Source organism: Trichomonas vaginalis, chromosome V (assembly GCF_026262505.1).
Source record: "Trichomonas vaginalis G3 chromosome V, whole genome shotgun sequence".
Lineage (NCBI taxonomy): Eukaryota > Parabasalia > Trichomonadida > Trichomonadidae > Trichomonas > Trichomonas vaginalis.
Genome location: NC_067207.1, coordinates 29,421,440 through 29,436,841, shown reverse-complemented (window position 1 = coordinate 29,436,841; position 15,402 = coordinate 29,421,440). Strand labels below are relative to the sequence as shown.

Sequence of the window (15,402 nt, the reverse complement as noted above, 5' to 3'; positions counted from 1 at the left end):
AGGAAGTAGATCTTAGCAACAAGATCTGAGGAAATAGATTTGAGAGTCGAGAGTTTGGATCTTAGAAACAAGATCTGAGGAAGTAGATTTGAGAGTCGAGAGTTTAGATCTTAGCAACAATATCTGAGGAAGTAGATCTTAGCAACAAGATCTGAGAGTCGAGAGTTTGGATCTTAGCAACAAGATCTGAGGAAGTAGATCTTAGCAACAAGATCTGAGGAAGTAGATTTGAGATCGAGAGTTTGATCTTAGCAACAATATCTGAGGAAGTAGATCTTAGCAACAAGATCTGAGGAAATAGATTTGAGAGTCGAGAGTTTGGATCTTAGCAACAAGATCTGAGGAAGTAGATTTGAGAGTCGAGAGTTTAGATCTTAGCAACAATATCTGAGGAAGTAGATCTTAGCAACAAGATCTGAGGAAGTAGATTTGAGAGTCGAGAGTTTAGATCTTAGCAACAATATCTGAGGAAGTAGATCTTAGCAACAAGATCTGAGAGTCGAGAGTTTGGATCTTAGCAACAAGATCTGAGGAAGTAGATCTTAGCAACAAGATCTGAGGAAGTAGATCTTAGCAACAATATCTGAGGAAGTAGATCTTAGCAACAAGATCTGAGGAAGTAGATCTTAGCAACAAGATCTGAGGAAGTAGATTTGAGAGTCGAGAGTTTGGATCTTAGCAACAAGATCTGAGGAAGTAGATCTTGATAAGGGAGTTTTAATTTTTTTTTCAAAAAAATTAAGGAACTTAAATTGAGATTATCAGGCTATGTAGTGGGTATTTTTACGATCTGACTGCAGAAATCGAATCAGCGAGACCCGAAGATTCATATTCCGCCGGAAAAATAGGGTTTCGAGGCGTAGATAGGGATAAAAAGATGCTTTAAGAAGATCTCAGTAGAAATATGGTTTATAAGAGGATATAGGTCAGGATATAAGATTATGAAAATTGAAGAAGTGAATTATCAAGATGTATTTATGAGTAAACTATATTGTTTTAAGCTATCTAAATCTGTTTTGATATAAATTAAAGCGTATACTTATGCAAAATGCGAAATTTAAATTAATACTTTTTTTTTGCTATTTGGACACAAAGCTAACAATCCATCCAATAAATGACGTATACCTAGCGAGATGAAGCATTTTAACATGAAAGACAAGAAAATCTGATTACTTGTGTTGAAAGTTTCTGTATTTCGTCTTCTTCCAAACACAGCGTTCAGATGCAGAAGAAAATGCAGCCGTAATGACGCAAAAAGACACTAAAATAAATTGGAGAATTTCTGTAAAGTTTTTACTGAGCTTTGTTATTGAACCCGAATTTGTTGCTGAGTGACAGGATATTAAATCTACGACATTCATGAGTAATTGTTATCAATTTGTCAATAAATTATGTTGAAGATGGTTTAAATGTCTTCGAAGGCATGAAATTAGATCCTAAATCTGTTTGAGTTAATAAAAGAGAACAAATGTTGAAAGAGTTGTCATATTGCCTACAAAATTTTCAAACATTTGCATTGAGACAATGTGAAAAAATGATGTCCAAAATACCTTTACTAAAATATTTTTAATTTGAATCATAACAAGGAAAAACAATAATGGCAGAATAAGAAAAAAAAACAAAGATGTTATGATTTGAACAGTTGCCTTTTAGATTCAAAAAGAGCATAGTGTTCCCAACCAAGACACTACCTTCCTTTCCGATAAAAAGCTGAATAATTAGTATTTAATGAATTCTCCAACTTGGGGATTTGCAGCTTTTCCAAAATCTGTTATGATAGTTCTATATAGCAATTGATATATAATATGTTTTTTATAATCAAATAATTTTTTAGTCCAGATAAATTTTTTAAAATTTCAAAGTCTTTCCATTCTACTAACGCTCTTCACATCCATATTCTTTACCATATATGTAATATAACGCCTTATTTTAATTCCCATGTTTACGATTTATTTGTCGAAAAACTGTCTTGCCCATTAACATCTCGCGAAAATTTTCGACTTTTTGAATGGCCGTTTTCAAGATCTCAAAAACTGTGGGATATTTTTTACAAAGCTAATCGACATTTATTTACCACATATATGTACTATACAATGCACCTGGTTTCATCGAATTTTTACCGTCAGTTTTCTCGTGAGACAACCTTTGAATTTCCAAACGTATTTTTTTATCTCATTTTTTTGATTTTGAAAAAAATTTGGAGAGAAGATCTCTTCGTTTTTGAATTTTATGACGATGGTTTTAAAGTATATTAGACATATGTATTGAGATTATAATTTTTGTATATTTTGAGAGAAAATACCCAAAAAGTAAGAAAATCTAAGACGGTTTGAGATAATATATAAACTATTGAAAATTTGAATTAAACTTCTAATTTGGAAAAAAGAAATTTGGAAAGAGGAATTTTCAAAAATAGAGATTTAGACTCAGCATCAAATGGAGAACAATGTTATTGACAGAAAATAGATTTTGTCGGTTTTCTCTTCAAATAATTGAAAGACTGATACTATTATAGGTTTATTATATTATATAGCATATAATCATGCTATAGCCGAAAATTATAAGTTTTGAGAAGATTGAATATAACACAAATAAATTTGGATGTAAGTTAAATTGCTTGTTGTTTTTAATAGCTATTTAATGGGAAATCCAATATTGCAAAATTCAAATTGAATGATTGAAAGAACAGAAAAAGTGATTCTTTTCAATTTCGAATATGTTTCATTGTATTTATAATTATATGGCAAATAGGATATTAAAACTTGATTTTTGAAGGAAAATTCACAAAATTGAATGAATTCAAATAATTTTTATTCAAAAATAAACTAGTTAGTTGAGTTTAATACTAATTATCTATTCAAACTACAAAGTTTGTAATTTAAAATATTTTGTGAGATCAGATTGAATTAATTCAAGGTTCTTTTCAATTAATATTAATGACCATATTACGCATTTTCAAACATTCTAAACCAAATATATAAAAATGGGAGACGAAGGTTAAATTTTCTAGACATAAAGAAGTTGTTTACCGAGTTTTAGCTCTTATCTCTAACAAAAAATTAATTTTTAAAAAAAAGACCGAATACGTTTCACAGCGAGAAAAAAATAAAAGGCAAGATAGAATTTTCTAGACATAAAGAAGTTGTTTACCGAGTTTTAGCTCTTATCTCTAACAAAAAAATTAATTTTTAAAAAAAAGACCGAATACGTTTCACAGCGAGAAAAAAATAAAAGGCAAGATAGAATTTTCTAGACATAAAGAAGTTGTTTACCGAGTTTTAGCTCTTATCTCTAACAAAAATTAATTTTTAAAAAAAAGACCGAATACGTTTCACAGCGAGAAAAAAATAAAAGGCAAGATAGAATTTTCTAGACATAAAGAAGTTGTTTACCGAGTTTTAGCTCTTATCTCTAACAAAAAATTAATTTTTAAAAAAAAGACCGAATACGTTTCACAGCGAGAAAAAAATAAAAGGCAAGATAGAATTTTCTAGACATAAAGAAGTTGTTTACCGAGTTTTAGCTCTTATCTCTAACAAAAAATTAATTTTTAAAAAAAAGACCGAATACGTTTCACAGCGAGAAAAAAATAAAAGGCAAGATAGAATTTTCTAGACATAAAGAAGTTGTTTACCGAGTTTTAGCTCTTATCTCTAACAAAAAATTAATTTTTAAAAAAAAGACCGAATACGTTTCACAGCGAGAAAAAAATAAAAGGCAAGATAGAATTTTCTAGACATAAAGAAGTTGTTTACCGAGTTTTAGCTCTTATCTCTAACAAAAAATTAATTTTTAAAAAAAAGACCGAATACGTTTCACAGCGAGAAAAAAATAAAAGGCAAGATAGAATTTTCTAGACATAAAGAAGTTGTTTACCGAGTTTTAGCTCTTATCTCTAACAAAAAATTAATTTTTAAAAAAAGACCGAATACGTTTCACAGCGAGAAAAAAATAAAAGGCAAGATAGAATTTTCTAGACATAAAGAAGTTGTTTACCGAGTTTTAGCTCTTATCTCTAACAAAAAATTAATTTTTAAAAAAAACCGAATACGTTTCACAGCGAGAAAAAAATAAAAGGCAAGATAGAATTTTCTAGACATAAAGAAGTTGTTTACCGAGTTTTAGCTCTTATCTCTAACAAAAAATTAATTTTTAAAAAAAAGACCGAATACGTTTCACAGCGAGAAAAAAATAAAAGGCAAGATAGAATTTTCTAGACATAAAGAAGTTGTTTACCGAGTTTTAGCTCTTATCTCTAACAAAAAATTAATTTTTAAAAAAAAGACCGAATACGTTTCACAGCGAGAAAAAAAATAAAAGGCAAGATAGAATTTTCTAGACATAAAGAAGTTGTTTACCGAGTTTTAGCTCTTATCTCTAACAAAAAATTAATTTTTAAAAAAAAGACCGAATACGTTTCACAGCGAGAAAAAAATAAAAGGCAAGATAGAATTTTCTAGACATAAAGAAGTTGTTTACCGAGTTTTAGCTCTTATCTCTAACAAAAAATTAATTTTTAAAAAAAAGACCGAATACGTTTCACAGCGAGAAAAAAATAAAAGGCAAGATAGAATTTTCTAGACATAAAGAAGTTGTCTACCGAGTTTTAGCTCTTATCTCTAACAAAAATTAATTTTTAAAAAAAAGACCGAATACGTTTCACAGCGAGAAAAAAATAAAAGGCAAGATAGAATTTTCTAGACATAAAGAAGTTGTCTACCGAGTTTTAGCTCTTATCTCTAACAAAAATTAATTTTTAAAAAAAGACCGAATACGTTTCACAGCGAGAAAAAAATAAAAGGCAAGATAGAATTTTCTAGACATAAAGAAGTTGTTTACCGAGTTTTAGCTCTTATCTCTAACAAAAAATTAATTTTTAAAAAAAAGACCGAATACGTTTCACAGCGAGAAAAAAATAAAAGGCAAGATAGAATTTTCTAGACATAAAGAAGTTGTCTACCGAGTTTTAGCTCTTATCTCTAACAAAAAATTAATTTTTAAAAAAAAGACCGAATACGTTTCACAGCGAGAAAAAAATAAAAGGCAAGATAGAATTTTCTAGACATAAAGAAGTTGTTTACCGAGTTTTAGCTCTTATCTCTAACAAAAAATTAATTTTTAAAAAAAAGACCGAATACGTTTCACAGCGAGAAAAAAATAAAAGGCAAGATAGAATTTTCTAGACATAAAGAAGTTGTTTACCGAGTTTTAGCTCTTATCTCTAACAAAAAATTAATTTTTAAAAAAAAGACCGAATACGTTTCACAGCGAGAAAAAAATAAAACTGTACACTGATTTTAATTTTCATTTCCAGTCAATTTACTTATTATTTTTTCTTTTTTTCATTTTAATTATACCCTATATTTCCATCTCTTGGAAAATTTTCATGACCCCCTCACACAAACACCGTGGTTTTTTGAGCCGGGAAATAAATAGCGCAGACAGTTTCTACATATAGAGACATGCTTATACTTAGAGTTTGACGGGAATCTAAAGTGATTTTTTTCTGCATCGCGAAATCTAATGCAATCTCAAAATCATGAAGAAACTGCGAATCGGAGCGCAATTTTTTAATATGTTAATATATAAAGGTACCCCTACTACTGCAAATGCTTCAAATGAAAATCTAAGAAATCAGATTAATTTGATCACATTAGTATAGTATTGGTCAAACCAAAAATTCATATGTTGATATATAGCCTATAGATATTCATATTATCTACTTTTCATTGAATTACATAAGATTTAATAATCTCATAAATATTCTTTTTAATTTTCCGAATTCCGTGTGCATTTAGATTGCCTATACCTGTATATAATAATTCTAGAATGGTTTGGTTAGATATTAAGTTTTTTAGATTAATATTTTAACATTTTGATAAAACAAGCATTTGTTCCATTTTAGAATCGCCATTGAACTCTAGTTTGACTAACATGATGTTGTATGATCAAATAAATTCTAACTTCATGAGATAAATTTTGAAATTAGAAAATGCGATATCTGACTCAAATATTTATCTGAACACATTTAACATTCAATGATAAACTAAAGTACTATACAGCAGATTCGATTTGGCTTATATTTTATATAATCAACAAATAATCCTATAAAATTGTGCTATTCACGTTGCTCAAAGATGTATTGAACATTCCCTACTTGTGTATTGATAAAATTAGATATAGATTCTAATGTAAATCGATATTTTGAAAATTCATATATATTTTGTCTTGGTTTGGCATTTGATCGTGTTGAAACCGGAATTGCAATATATATCATCTAAATATATAACTATCAAAATATGAGCTATAGATTTTTAAATTATTCTCCTGAATATGAGTGACTAACATAATTATATTGAATTGAGTAGTAAGAATCATAAATATTAGAATCTGACGATAATTTATTATAACTTTATATAGGAACAAGATTATAAATGATGATGAAAATAAAGATTAAATTTAAATCTGAAAATTTGAAAACATTAAGTGTATATGATAGCATTACAAAATTAAATTTTATGTGGAAGAGGAAATAGAGGAATTAGAAGTATTATGAGAAAATAATAAGATATAAAAACAAGATTCTATTAAATGAGTTAATTTATAGAAAGGAATAACAGTGTGAATGTAGTAAATGAATGTTTTCATGATGTATTATTGAAATCTTAAGTTTTGTTAAGAAGATAATAAGGGAATCAAATTTTGTATTAGGAAGTTTGACCGACAAGAGTGTATTGTGCACTCTTGTCGGTCTGCATGTCTCATTCCGGGAGACATTGTCACTGCATGTCTCCCAGAATGAGACAATCTTCCGCATTCATAACTTGAATGCGGAAGTTTGACCGACAAGAGTGCATACACTCTTGTCGGTCTGCATGTCTCATTCCGGGAGACATTGTCACTGCATGTCTCCCAGAATGAGACAATCTTCCGCATTCATAACTTGAATGCGGAAGTTTGACCGACAAGAGTGCACAATACACTCTTGTCGATCTAAATGTATCTTACAATCAAAGACACTTTCATACAATCTTTTCGAAGTTAAAAAAAAATTTAATTATTTCTTTCTTTTGTTTATTAAATCGCCTTACTCACGTACTAATCTCTTTTAGAGACTCTATCGAGCTATCCCCACATATAAACCTGTGACAATAATACATATTTACTCTCTTCATATTCTGATCTCATGACACATTATCGCAAAAACTATAATTATACAACACATCTCATAAAGTCTCATTTTAGCCCTATCTAAGCGTTCAAAACCTATTTTCCACACGTAATCTGATTCTTCTGGCTCCGCTGATTCGATTTCTGCTGTCAGATCGTGAAAATATGCATCACATAAAGAGATAAATGCAAATTGCACAACTTAATATTTTCCTTAAAATTTCTCTTCAGGTTCATACCTAAATAAGCTCTTTTTTTGAAAATTCAATTTTTTCCAAAAATGTATGAATTCAAAAGTTCAGATTATATCTAGTCATTTTCCAACATTAATTTTGTGTTTTAGTTTTTGAGATATTCATTTTATTATACGTATTATTCAGAAAATTAAAAGAATTTGTGAGGGGAAACGGAGGAGATAATAAATATGTAAAGATGGATGAATAGACAATTTGAAAAAAAAGCAATAATTTTGAGTTGTGTTTATCTCTTTATGTGATGCATATTTTCACGATCTGACAGCAGAAATCGAATCAGCGGAGCCAGAAGAATCAGATTACGTGTGGAAAATAGGTTTTGAACGCTTAGATAGGGCTAAAATGAGACTTTATGAGATGTGTTGTATAATTATAGTTTTTGCGATAATGTGTCATGAGATCAGAATATGAAGAGAGTAAATATGTATTATTGTCACAGGTTTATATGTGGGGATAGCTCGATAGAGTCTCTAAAAGAGATTAGTACGTGAGTAAGGCGATTTAATAAACAAAAGAAAGAAATAATTAAATTTTTTTTTAACTTCGAAAAGATTGTATGAAAGTGTCTTTGATTGTAAGATACATTTAGATCGACAAGAGTGTATTGTGCACTCTTGTCGGTCAAACTTCCGCATTCAAGTTATGAATGCGGAAGATTGTCTCATTCTGGGAGACATGCAGTGACAATGTCTCCCGAATGAGACATGCAGACCGACAAGAGTGCACAATACACTCTTGTCGGTCGAAGTTTTGCAATCGCGTTGTGATTGCAAAGATTGTGCTATTCCTGCATATTTTCTACGAGCCTGCTTCATAAAATTGAATCCTTCTATCCAAATTAAATGCATTTCGCTAATCTTTCATCTAAAATCAACTAATCAGAAGCATATTGCAAGTTAACTTGAACCGGCATGTTCCTCCTATCCTGTCTTTCAGTTCTTTCTATCAGCCATGGTTCACAAGGAGGAGAGAGCTTTGCGCACAATCAGACATAAGATTGCGGCAGAAGAACCGGGAAGAGAGCAGCTTGAAGCGGTAAGCTGTTTTCAAGTCTTTAGTTAACAAACTTTAACAAAAGGCATCTAAAAAATTTGAAATAATTGCAAAATAATGCCGTCAGGTAATGCGCACCTAAGGGAGGTGTTTTGCGGGAGCTGGGGGTATCTTGGTGAGTACTCAGGAGGCCAAGAAGGGCACCCCAACCGACATTTTGCTGACGCATTGTGTAAGCAACCATTCTGATAACCGCTCAAACCGTCGAGACAAAATAATTTATGAAATTATAAGTCATCTTTCTAATACATATTTTTGGAAGGGCGTAAGATACGCCAACTTAAATATATTATTAAATATGAGAAAAATCACTCAACAAAAAAACAATTCTTTCAAAAAGTTTAAAATTTATCTTTCTAATACATATTTTTGGAAGGGCGTAAGATACGCCAACTTAAATATATTATTAAATATGAGAAAATCGCTCAACAAAAAAACAATTCTTTCAAAAAGTTTGACATTGATCTTTCTAATACATATCCTATGGAAGGAGTTTACATTCACAAAATAAAAACCAGTTCAAAATCTTATTACTCCTTGAATTAAAATCATTTAATTTCAAATCCATTCCAAATCCTTAAATCTGTATTAAAATCATTTTGCCAACAACCAACACAATACAAATTACATTTCCATATATCTTCTTGTCCATTTTAATTTTTTATCTCATTTTATTTAATTTTATTTAAAGCATATAGACATCGAGATCCTTGACACATAGTTATATAAAAGTCAAATACATAATAAATTCTTAATTCTAGAGATATCTCAAAATCTCAATTTTTTAATTTAAAATACCTTTCATTTTTCACAGTACTATCACAACAAACAAGCCATTTACTAATTAACACATATAAGAAAAATATCAAATTACAAAACAACAACTTTCAATATCATTCGCATCGAATTCTATTTTTTCATAATTATCAACTACATGTTATTATATAATATATGTCGGCGCATATTCCACTCTATACAAGTGTCAGACACACTCACACAAAGCTGTGAGATTCATACCTCTATCAGTAGGACTTCTCAAATCAAGAACACATATGTTTCACTATCGCACATCTGTGTAGGATCTAATTAACCCTTTGGACTGGTACTTCAAAATTTGATAATTTGATAATTTCATGTGATATCATCATTTGCCTTTAAAACAACTGTGCGTTAAACTAGACACGTTTCTCTATCATAATGCAAAATATCAAAGTTTGGGAGACTCCCAAAGTGTCTGAAACTGATCATAAGGGTGAAAAACCGTTTTCCAGAAGTTGGGAACGTAGGGTAAATTATTTCATAATACGTTTATTTACGTTACCATTTTCTTTATTCTTTTGAATTCCATACTAGACACTTATAGAATATTTTGATTGTTAACGTACTTCATTAGAATGAATCCTTACAAAGGGTATGTCGATCGAATTTACCTAATTGGTATTTCCAATCAGATTGAAGAAGGTAAAATGACATGGGAAGAAGCTTGCACCCATGTTCCCATCGCCCCAACCCTTCAATCAAATGATTTCAAATATTTAGATGTTTCAAAATCTTTTTTACAAAATCAATTTAGCTTACAGAATATCCCATTGCCTAAAGGCAAGAAAGGTCGTAGGGTCAATCCCTACGACCAAATCAAAGCTCTTGCTGTGATACATGACCACTGGGCCTTTCCCTGTGGTCAAACAAAACAATGGAAACGTTTGAAATTACAACAAATTGATGTATCTTATAGAGAAGTACGCAGATACTTCAAAGAAAATCATTTCACCAAGACGCGATTAGAGCATGCCGGGCCAGAAACAGCAGTAAGATATTGGGCGCTTTCACCCAATCTTATATGGCACGCAGATGTTCATTATTTTAGGGGTGTTCGTGGCCAGTAAATTTATGGCATAATCGACGATTTTAGCCGCAAAGTCCTAGCGTGTATACAAATACCAGATATGCTGGCAGCGACGACAGCGAACGTTGCGGCTTCCGCCTTCATTGAATTTGGCGCCCCTTATTGTTTCTGGACCGACAACGGTTCAGAAAATAGGGGCGCCTTTCAAGATCTACTTGATCTTTGGCGCGTCCAATGGCGGCATACAGACTCTCATTCTCCCTACCAAAATGGGAAGATTGAGAGATTCTGGCCGACATTGGAGCGCTGCCAAAGCATTCAGGCTATTCCTGCCTTTATTTGGGAGTACAATAATAACACACCGCATGAAGATCTCCCAATTAATCCATTAACTGGAACAAATTACACGCCAAATCAAATGTATCAGCTGAAACCGAAATACACAAATACAGATACAGAAAGGTTGTGGCAAATATGGGATACAGATACAGGCATGACCGCTGTTGACACATTCACAGCGTAATAATAAACATAATTTTTTAATTTCATTTTTAACAAGTTTTTTTAAATGTATGTAATGAATAATTCATTAGAATATGATAATGCACATTGTAACAGAATAGAACAATCACCAAATTTTTTTTGAAATTAAAAAATAAAAGTAAAAAGTATAAAGTAATCTAACCAAAAAAGATAGTTAAAAGAATTTTGGAAAAAACAGAATAAGGATAATGATATTATTTTAGATACACAATCGATGTACTGAAGAATAATCCGGTAAAATGATGATATAAAATTAGATTATTTTACAAGTAGCTAAAAGAATAAAACTATAATATAAAATAAATGAAGTTTAATGAAACAATAAAGGTTAAATAAATAATAAAGATTTTTATTTTATATCAGTATTGAGAAGAAGTAACAGCTGACACTTGGTAGACAACTTCTTTATGTCTAGAAAATTCTATCTTGCCTTTTATTTTTTTCTCGCTGTGAAACGTATTCGGTCTTTTTTTTAAAAATTAATTTTTTGTTAGAGATAAGAGCTAAAACTCGGTAAACAACTTCTTTATGTCTAGAAAATTCTATCTTGCCTTTTATTTTTTTCTCGCTGTGAAACGTATTCGGTCTTTTTTTTAAAAATTAATTTTTTGTTAGAGATAAGAGCTAAAACTCGGTAGACAACTTCTTTATGTCTAGAAAATTCTATCTTGCCTTTTATTTTTTTCTCGCTGTGAAACGTATTCGGTCTTTTTTTTAAAAATTAATTTTTTGTTAGAGATAAGAGCTAAAACTCGGTAAACAACTTCTTTATGTCTAGAAAATTCTATCTTGCCTTTTATTTTTTTCTCGCTGTGAAACGTATTCGGTCTTTTTTTTAAAAATTAATTTTTTGTTAGAGATAAGAGCTAAAACTCGGTAAACAACTTCTTTATGTCTAGAAAATTCTATCTTGCCTTTTATTTTTTTCTCGCTGTGAAACGTATTCGGTCTTTTTTTTAAAAATTAATTTTTTGTTAGAGATAAGAGCTAAAACTCGGTAAACAACTTCTTTATGTCTAGAAAATTCTATCTTGCCTTTTATTTTTTTCTCGCTGTGAAACGTATTCGGTCTTTTTTTAAAAAATTAATTTTTTGTTAGAGATAAGAGCTAAAACTCGGTAAACAACTTCTGTATGTCTAGAAAATTCTATCTTGCCTTTTATTTTCTTCTCGCTGTGAAACGTATTCGGTCTTTTTTTTAAAAATTAATTTTTTGTTAGAGATAAGAGCTAAAACTCGGTAAACAACTTCTTTATGTCTAGAAAATTCTATCTTGCCTTTTATTTTTTTCTCGCTGTGAAACGTATTCGGTCTTTTTTTTAAAAATTAATTTTTTGTTAGAGATAAGAGCTAAAACTCGGTAGAAACTTCTTTATGTCTAGAAAATTCTATCTTGCCTTTTATTTTCTTCTCGCTGTGAAACGTATTCGGTCTTTTTTTAAAAATTAATTTTTTGTTAGAGATAAGAGCTAAAACTCGGTAAACAACTTCTTTATGTCTAGAAAATTCTATCTTGCCTTTTATTTTTTTCTCGCTGTGAAACGTATTCGGTCTTTTTTTAAAAAATTAATTTTTTGTTAGAGATAAGAGCTAAAACTCGGTAAACAACTTCTGTATGTCTAGAAAATTCTATCTTGCCTTTTATTTTTTTCTCGCTGTGAAACGTATTCGGTCTTTTTTTAAAAAATTAATTTTTTGTTAGAGATAAGAGCTAAAACTCGGTAAACAACTTCTGTATGTCTAGAAAATTCTATCTTGCCTTTTATTTTCTTCTCGCTGTGAAACGTATTCGGTCTTTTTTTTAAAAATTAATTTTTTGTTAGAGATAAGAGCTAAAACTCGGTAAACAACTTCTTTATGTCTAGAAAATTCTATCTTGCCTTTTATTTTTTTCTCGCTGTGAAACGTATTCGGTCTTTTTTTTAAAAATTAATTTTTTGTTAGAGATAAGAGCTAAAACTCGGTAGACAACTTCTTTATGTCTAGAAAATTCTATCTTGCCTTTTATTTTCTTCTCGCTGTGAAACGTATTCGGTCTTTTTTTTAAAAATTAATTTTTTGTTAGAGATAAGAGCTAAAACTCGGTAAACAACTTCTTTATGTCTAGAAAATTCTATCTTGCCTTTTATTTTTTTCTCGCTGTGAAACGTATTCGGTCTTTTTTTAAAAAATTAATTTTTTGTTAGAGATAAGAGCTAAAACTCGGTAAACAACTTCTTTATGTCTAGAAAATTCTATCTTGCCTTTTATTTTTTTCTCGCTGTGAAACGTATTCGGTCTTTTTTTTAAAAATTAATTTTTTGTTAGAGATAAGAGCTAAAACTCGGTAAACAACTTCTTTATGTCTAGAAAATTCTATCTTGCCTTTTATTTTTTTCTCGCTGTGAAACGTATTCGGTCTTTTTTTAAAAATTAATTTTTTGTTAGAGATAAGAGCTAAAACTCGGTAGACAACTTCTTTATGTCTAGAAAATTCTATCTTGCCTTTTATTTTTTTCTCGCTGTGAAACGTATTCGGTCTTTTTTTTAAAAATTAATTTTTTGTTAGAGATAAGAGCTAAAACTCGGTAAACAACTTCTTTATGTCTAGAAAATTCTATCTTGCCTTTTATTTTTTTCTCGCTGTGAAACGTATTCGGTCTTTTTTTTAAAAATTAATTTTTTGTTAGAGATAAGAGCTAAAACTCGGTAAACAACTTCTTTATGTCTAGAAAATTCTATCTTGCCTTTTATTTTTTTCTCGCTGTGAAACGTATTCGGTCTTTTTTTTAAAAATTAATTTTTTTGTTAGAGATAAGAGCTAAAACTCGGTAAACAACTTCTTTATGTCTAGAAAATTCTATCTTGCCTTTTATTTTTTTCTCGCTGTGAAACGTATTCGGTCTTTTTTTAAAAATTAATTTTTTGTTAGAGATAAGAGCTAAAACTCGTAAACAACTTCTTTATGTCTAGAAAATTCTATCTTGCCTTTTATTTTCTTCTCGCTGTGAAACGTATTCGGTCTTTTTTTTAAAAATTAATTTTTTGTTAGAGATAAGAGCTAAAACTCGGTAAACAACTTCTTTATGTCTAGAAAATTCTATCTTGCCTTTTATTTTTTTCTCGCTGTGAAACGTATTCGGTCTTTTTTTTAAAAATTAATTTTTTGTTAGAGATAAGAGCTAAAACTCGGTAAACAACTTCTTTATGTCTAGAAAATTCTATCTTGCCTTTTATTTTTTTCTCGCTGTGAAACGTATTCGGTCTTTTTTTTAAAAATTAATTTTTTGTTAGAGATAAGAGCTAAAACTCGGTAAACAACTTCTTTATGTCTAGAAAATTCAATCTTGCCTTTTATTTTTTTCTCGCTGTGAAACGTATTCGGTCTTTTTTTTAAAAATTAATTTTTTGTTAGAGATAAGAGCTAAAACTCGGTAAACAACTCCCCCATGTCTAGCAAATTTAACATTCGTCTCCCATTTTTATATATTTGGTTTAGAATGTTCGAAAATGCGTAATATGGTCATTAATATTAATTGAAACGAACCTTGAATTAATTCAATCTGATCTCACAAAATATTTTAAATTACAAACTTTGTAGTTTGAATAGATAATTAGTATTAAACTCAACTAACTAGTTTATTTTTGAATAAAAATTATTTGAATGTATTCAATTTTGTGAATTTTCCTTCAAAAATCAAGTTTAAATATCTTATTTGCCATATAATTATAAATACAATGAAACATATTCGAAATTGAAAAGAATGACTTTTTCTGTTCTTTCAATCATTCAATTTGAATTTTGCAATATTGGATTTCCCATTCAATAGCTATTAAAAACAACAAGCAATTTAAATTACATTCAAATTTATTTGTGTTATATTCAATCTTCTCAAAACTTATAATTTTCGGCTATAGCATGATTATATGCTATATAATATAATAAACCTACAAGAGTATCATTCTTTCAATTATTTGAAGAGAAAACCGAAAAAATCTATTTTCGGTCTATAACAAATGTTTCTTCATATGAAGGAAAAAATTTTCTTGAGAAGAAATAGAGTTTTTAAAATTTTATTGTATGTTATGAAATAGACAAATATTAAAATTATTTTTTGATAACACGAAAATTCTCAACAGAAAATATTTGAGACAAAGAAAAAAAGAAAATTGAAAAATATTACTCTTCTTTATATTTCACGAGATTTTAAATTTATTCTCATAAAATTGACAATTTTATACGTTTAGATGAAAATAAGTGATTTTGCTTGAAATAAAAGTTATTGTTTGCTTACACCTATCAAATAGATTTTTGCTATTTTGATTAAAATTTGTTAATCAAATTAATAAATTTTTTCTAAATATCTTAAATATCTGGATCACTCACATATACAATGAATTGAACGATAAAAATAATACAAACTCAAATAAGTTTCCTGTTTTTCAACTAAAAAAAATTATGCAAATTAAATTAAATTGTTTATTCAAATATAAAACAAAGATGAAGTAATTACAGTTATCATAAACTTTATGAATAACTCTGTAATTGGTTCAGAT

General features: G+C 29.3%; 1 protein-coding gene across 1 annotated transcript, besides 4 other annotated features; it reads left to right on the top strand.

Moving 5' to 3' along the window:
- Positions 1–2,448: 2,448 nt before the first annotated feature.
- Positions 2,449–3,290: a mobile genetic element.
- A 6,581-nt stretch (positions 3,291–9,871) lies between these two features.
- Positions 9,872–10,363, top strand: TVAGG3_0425010 (uncharacterized protein; the record flags this gene model as incomplete). The annotated part of the gene is made up of 1 exon (XM_051233547.1): positions 9,872–10,363. The coding sequence occupies one exon, from the start codon at positions 9,872–9,874 to the stop codon at positions 10,361–10,363; it is 492 nt and encodes a 163-aa protein (XP_051103277.1).
- Positions 9,872–10,843: a mobile genetic element.
- Positions 10,844–11,107: 264 nt separating this feature from the next.
- Positions 11,108–11,136: a mobile genetic element.
- Positions 11,137–14,021: 2,885 nt separating this feature from the next.
- Positions 14,022–14,859: a mobile genetic element.
- Between the last annotated feature and the right edge of the window lie 543 nt (positions 14,860–15,402).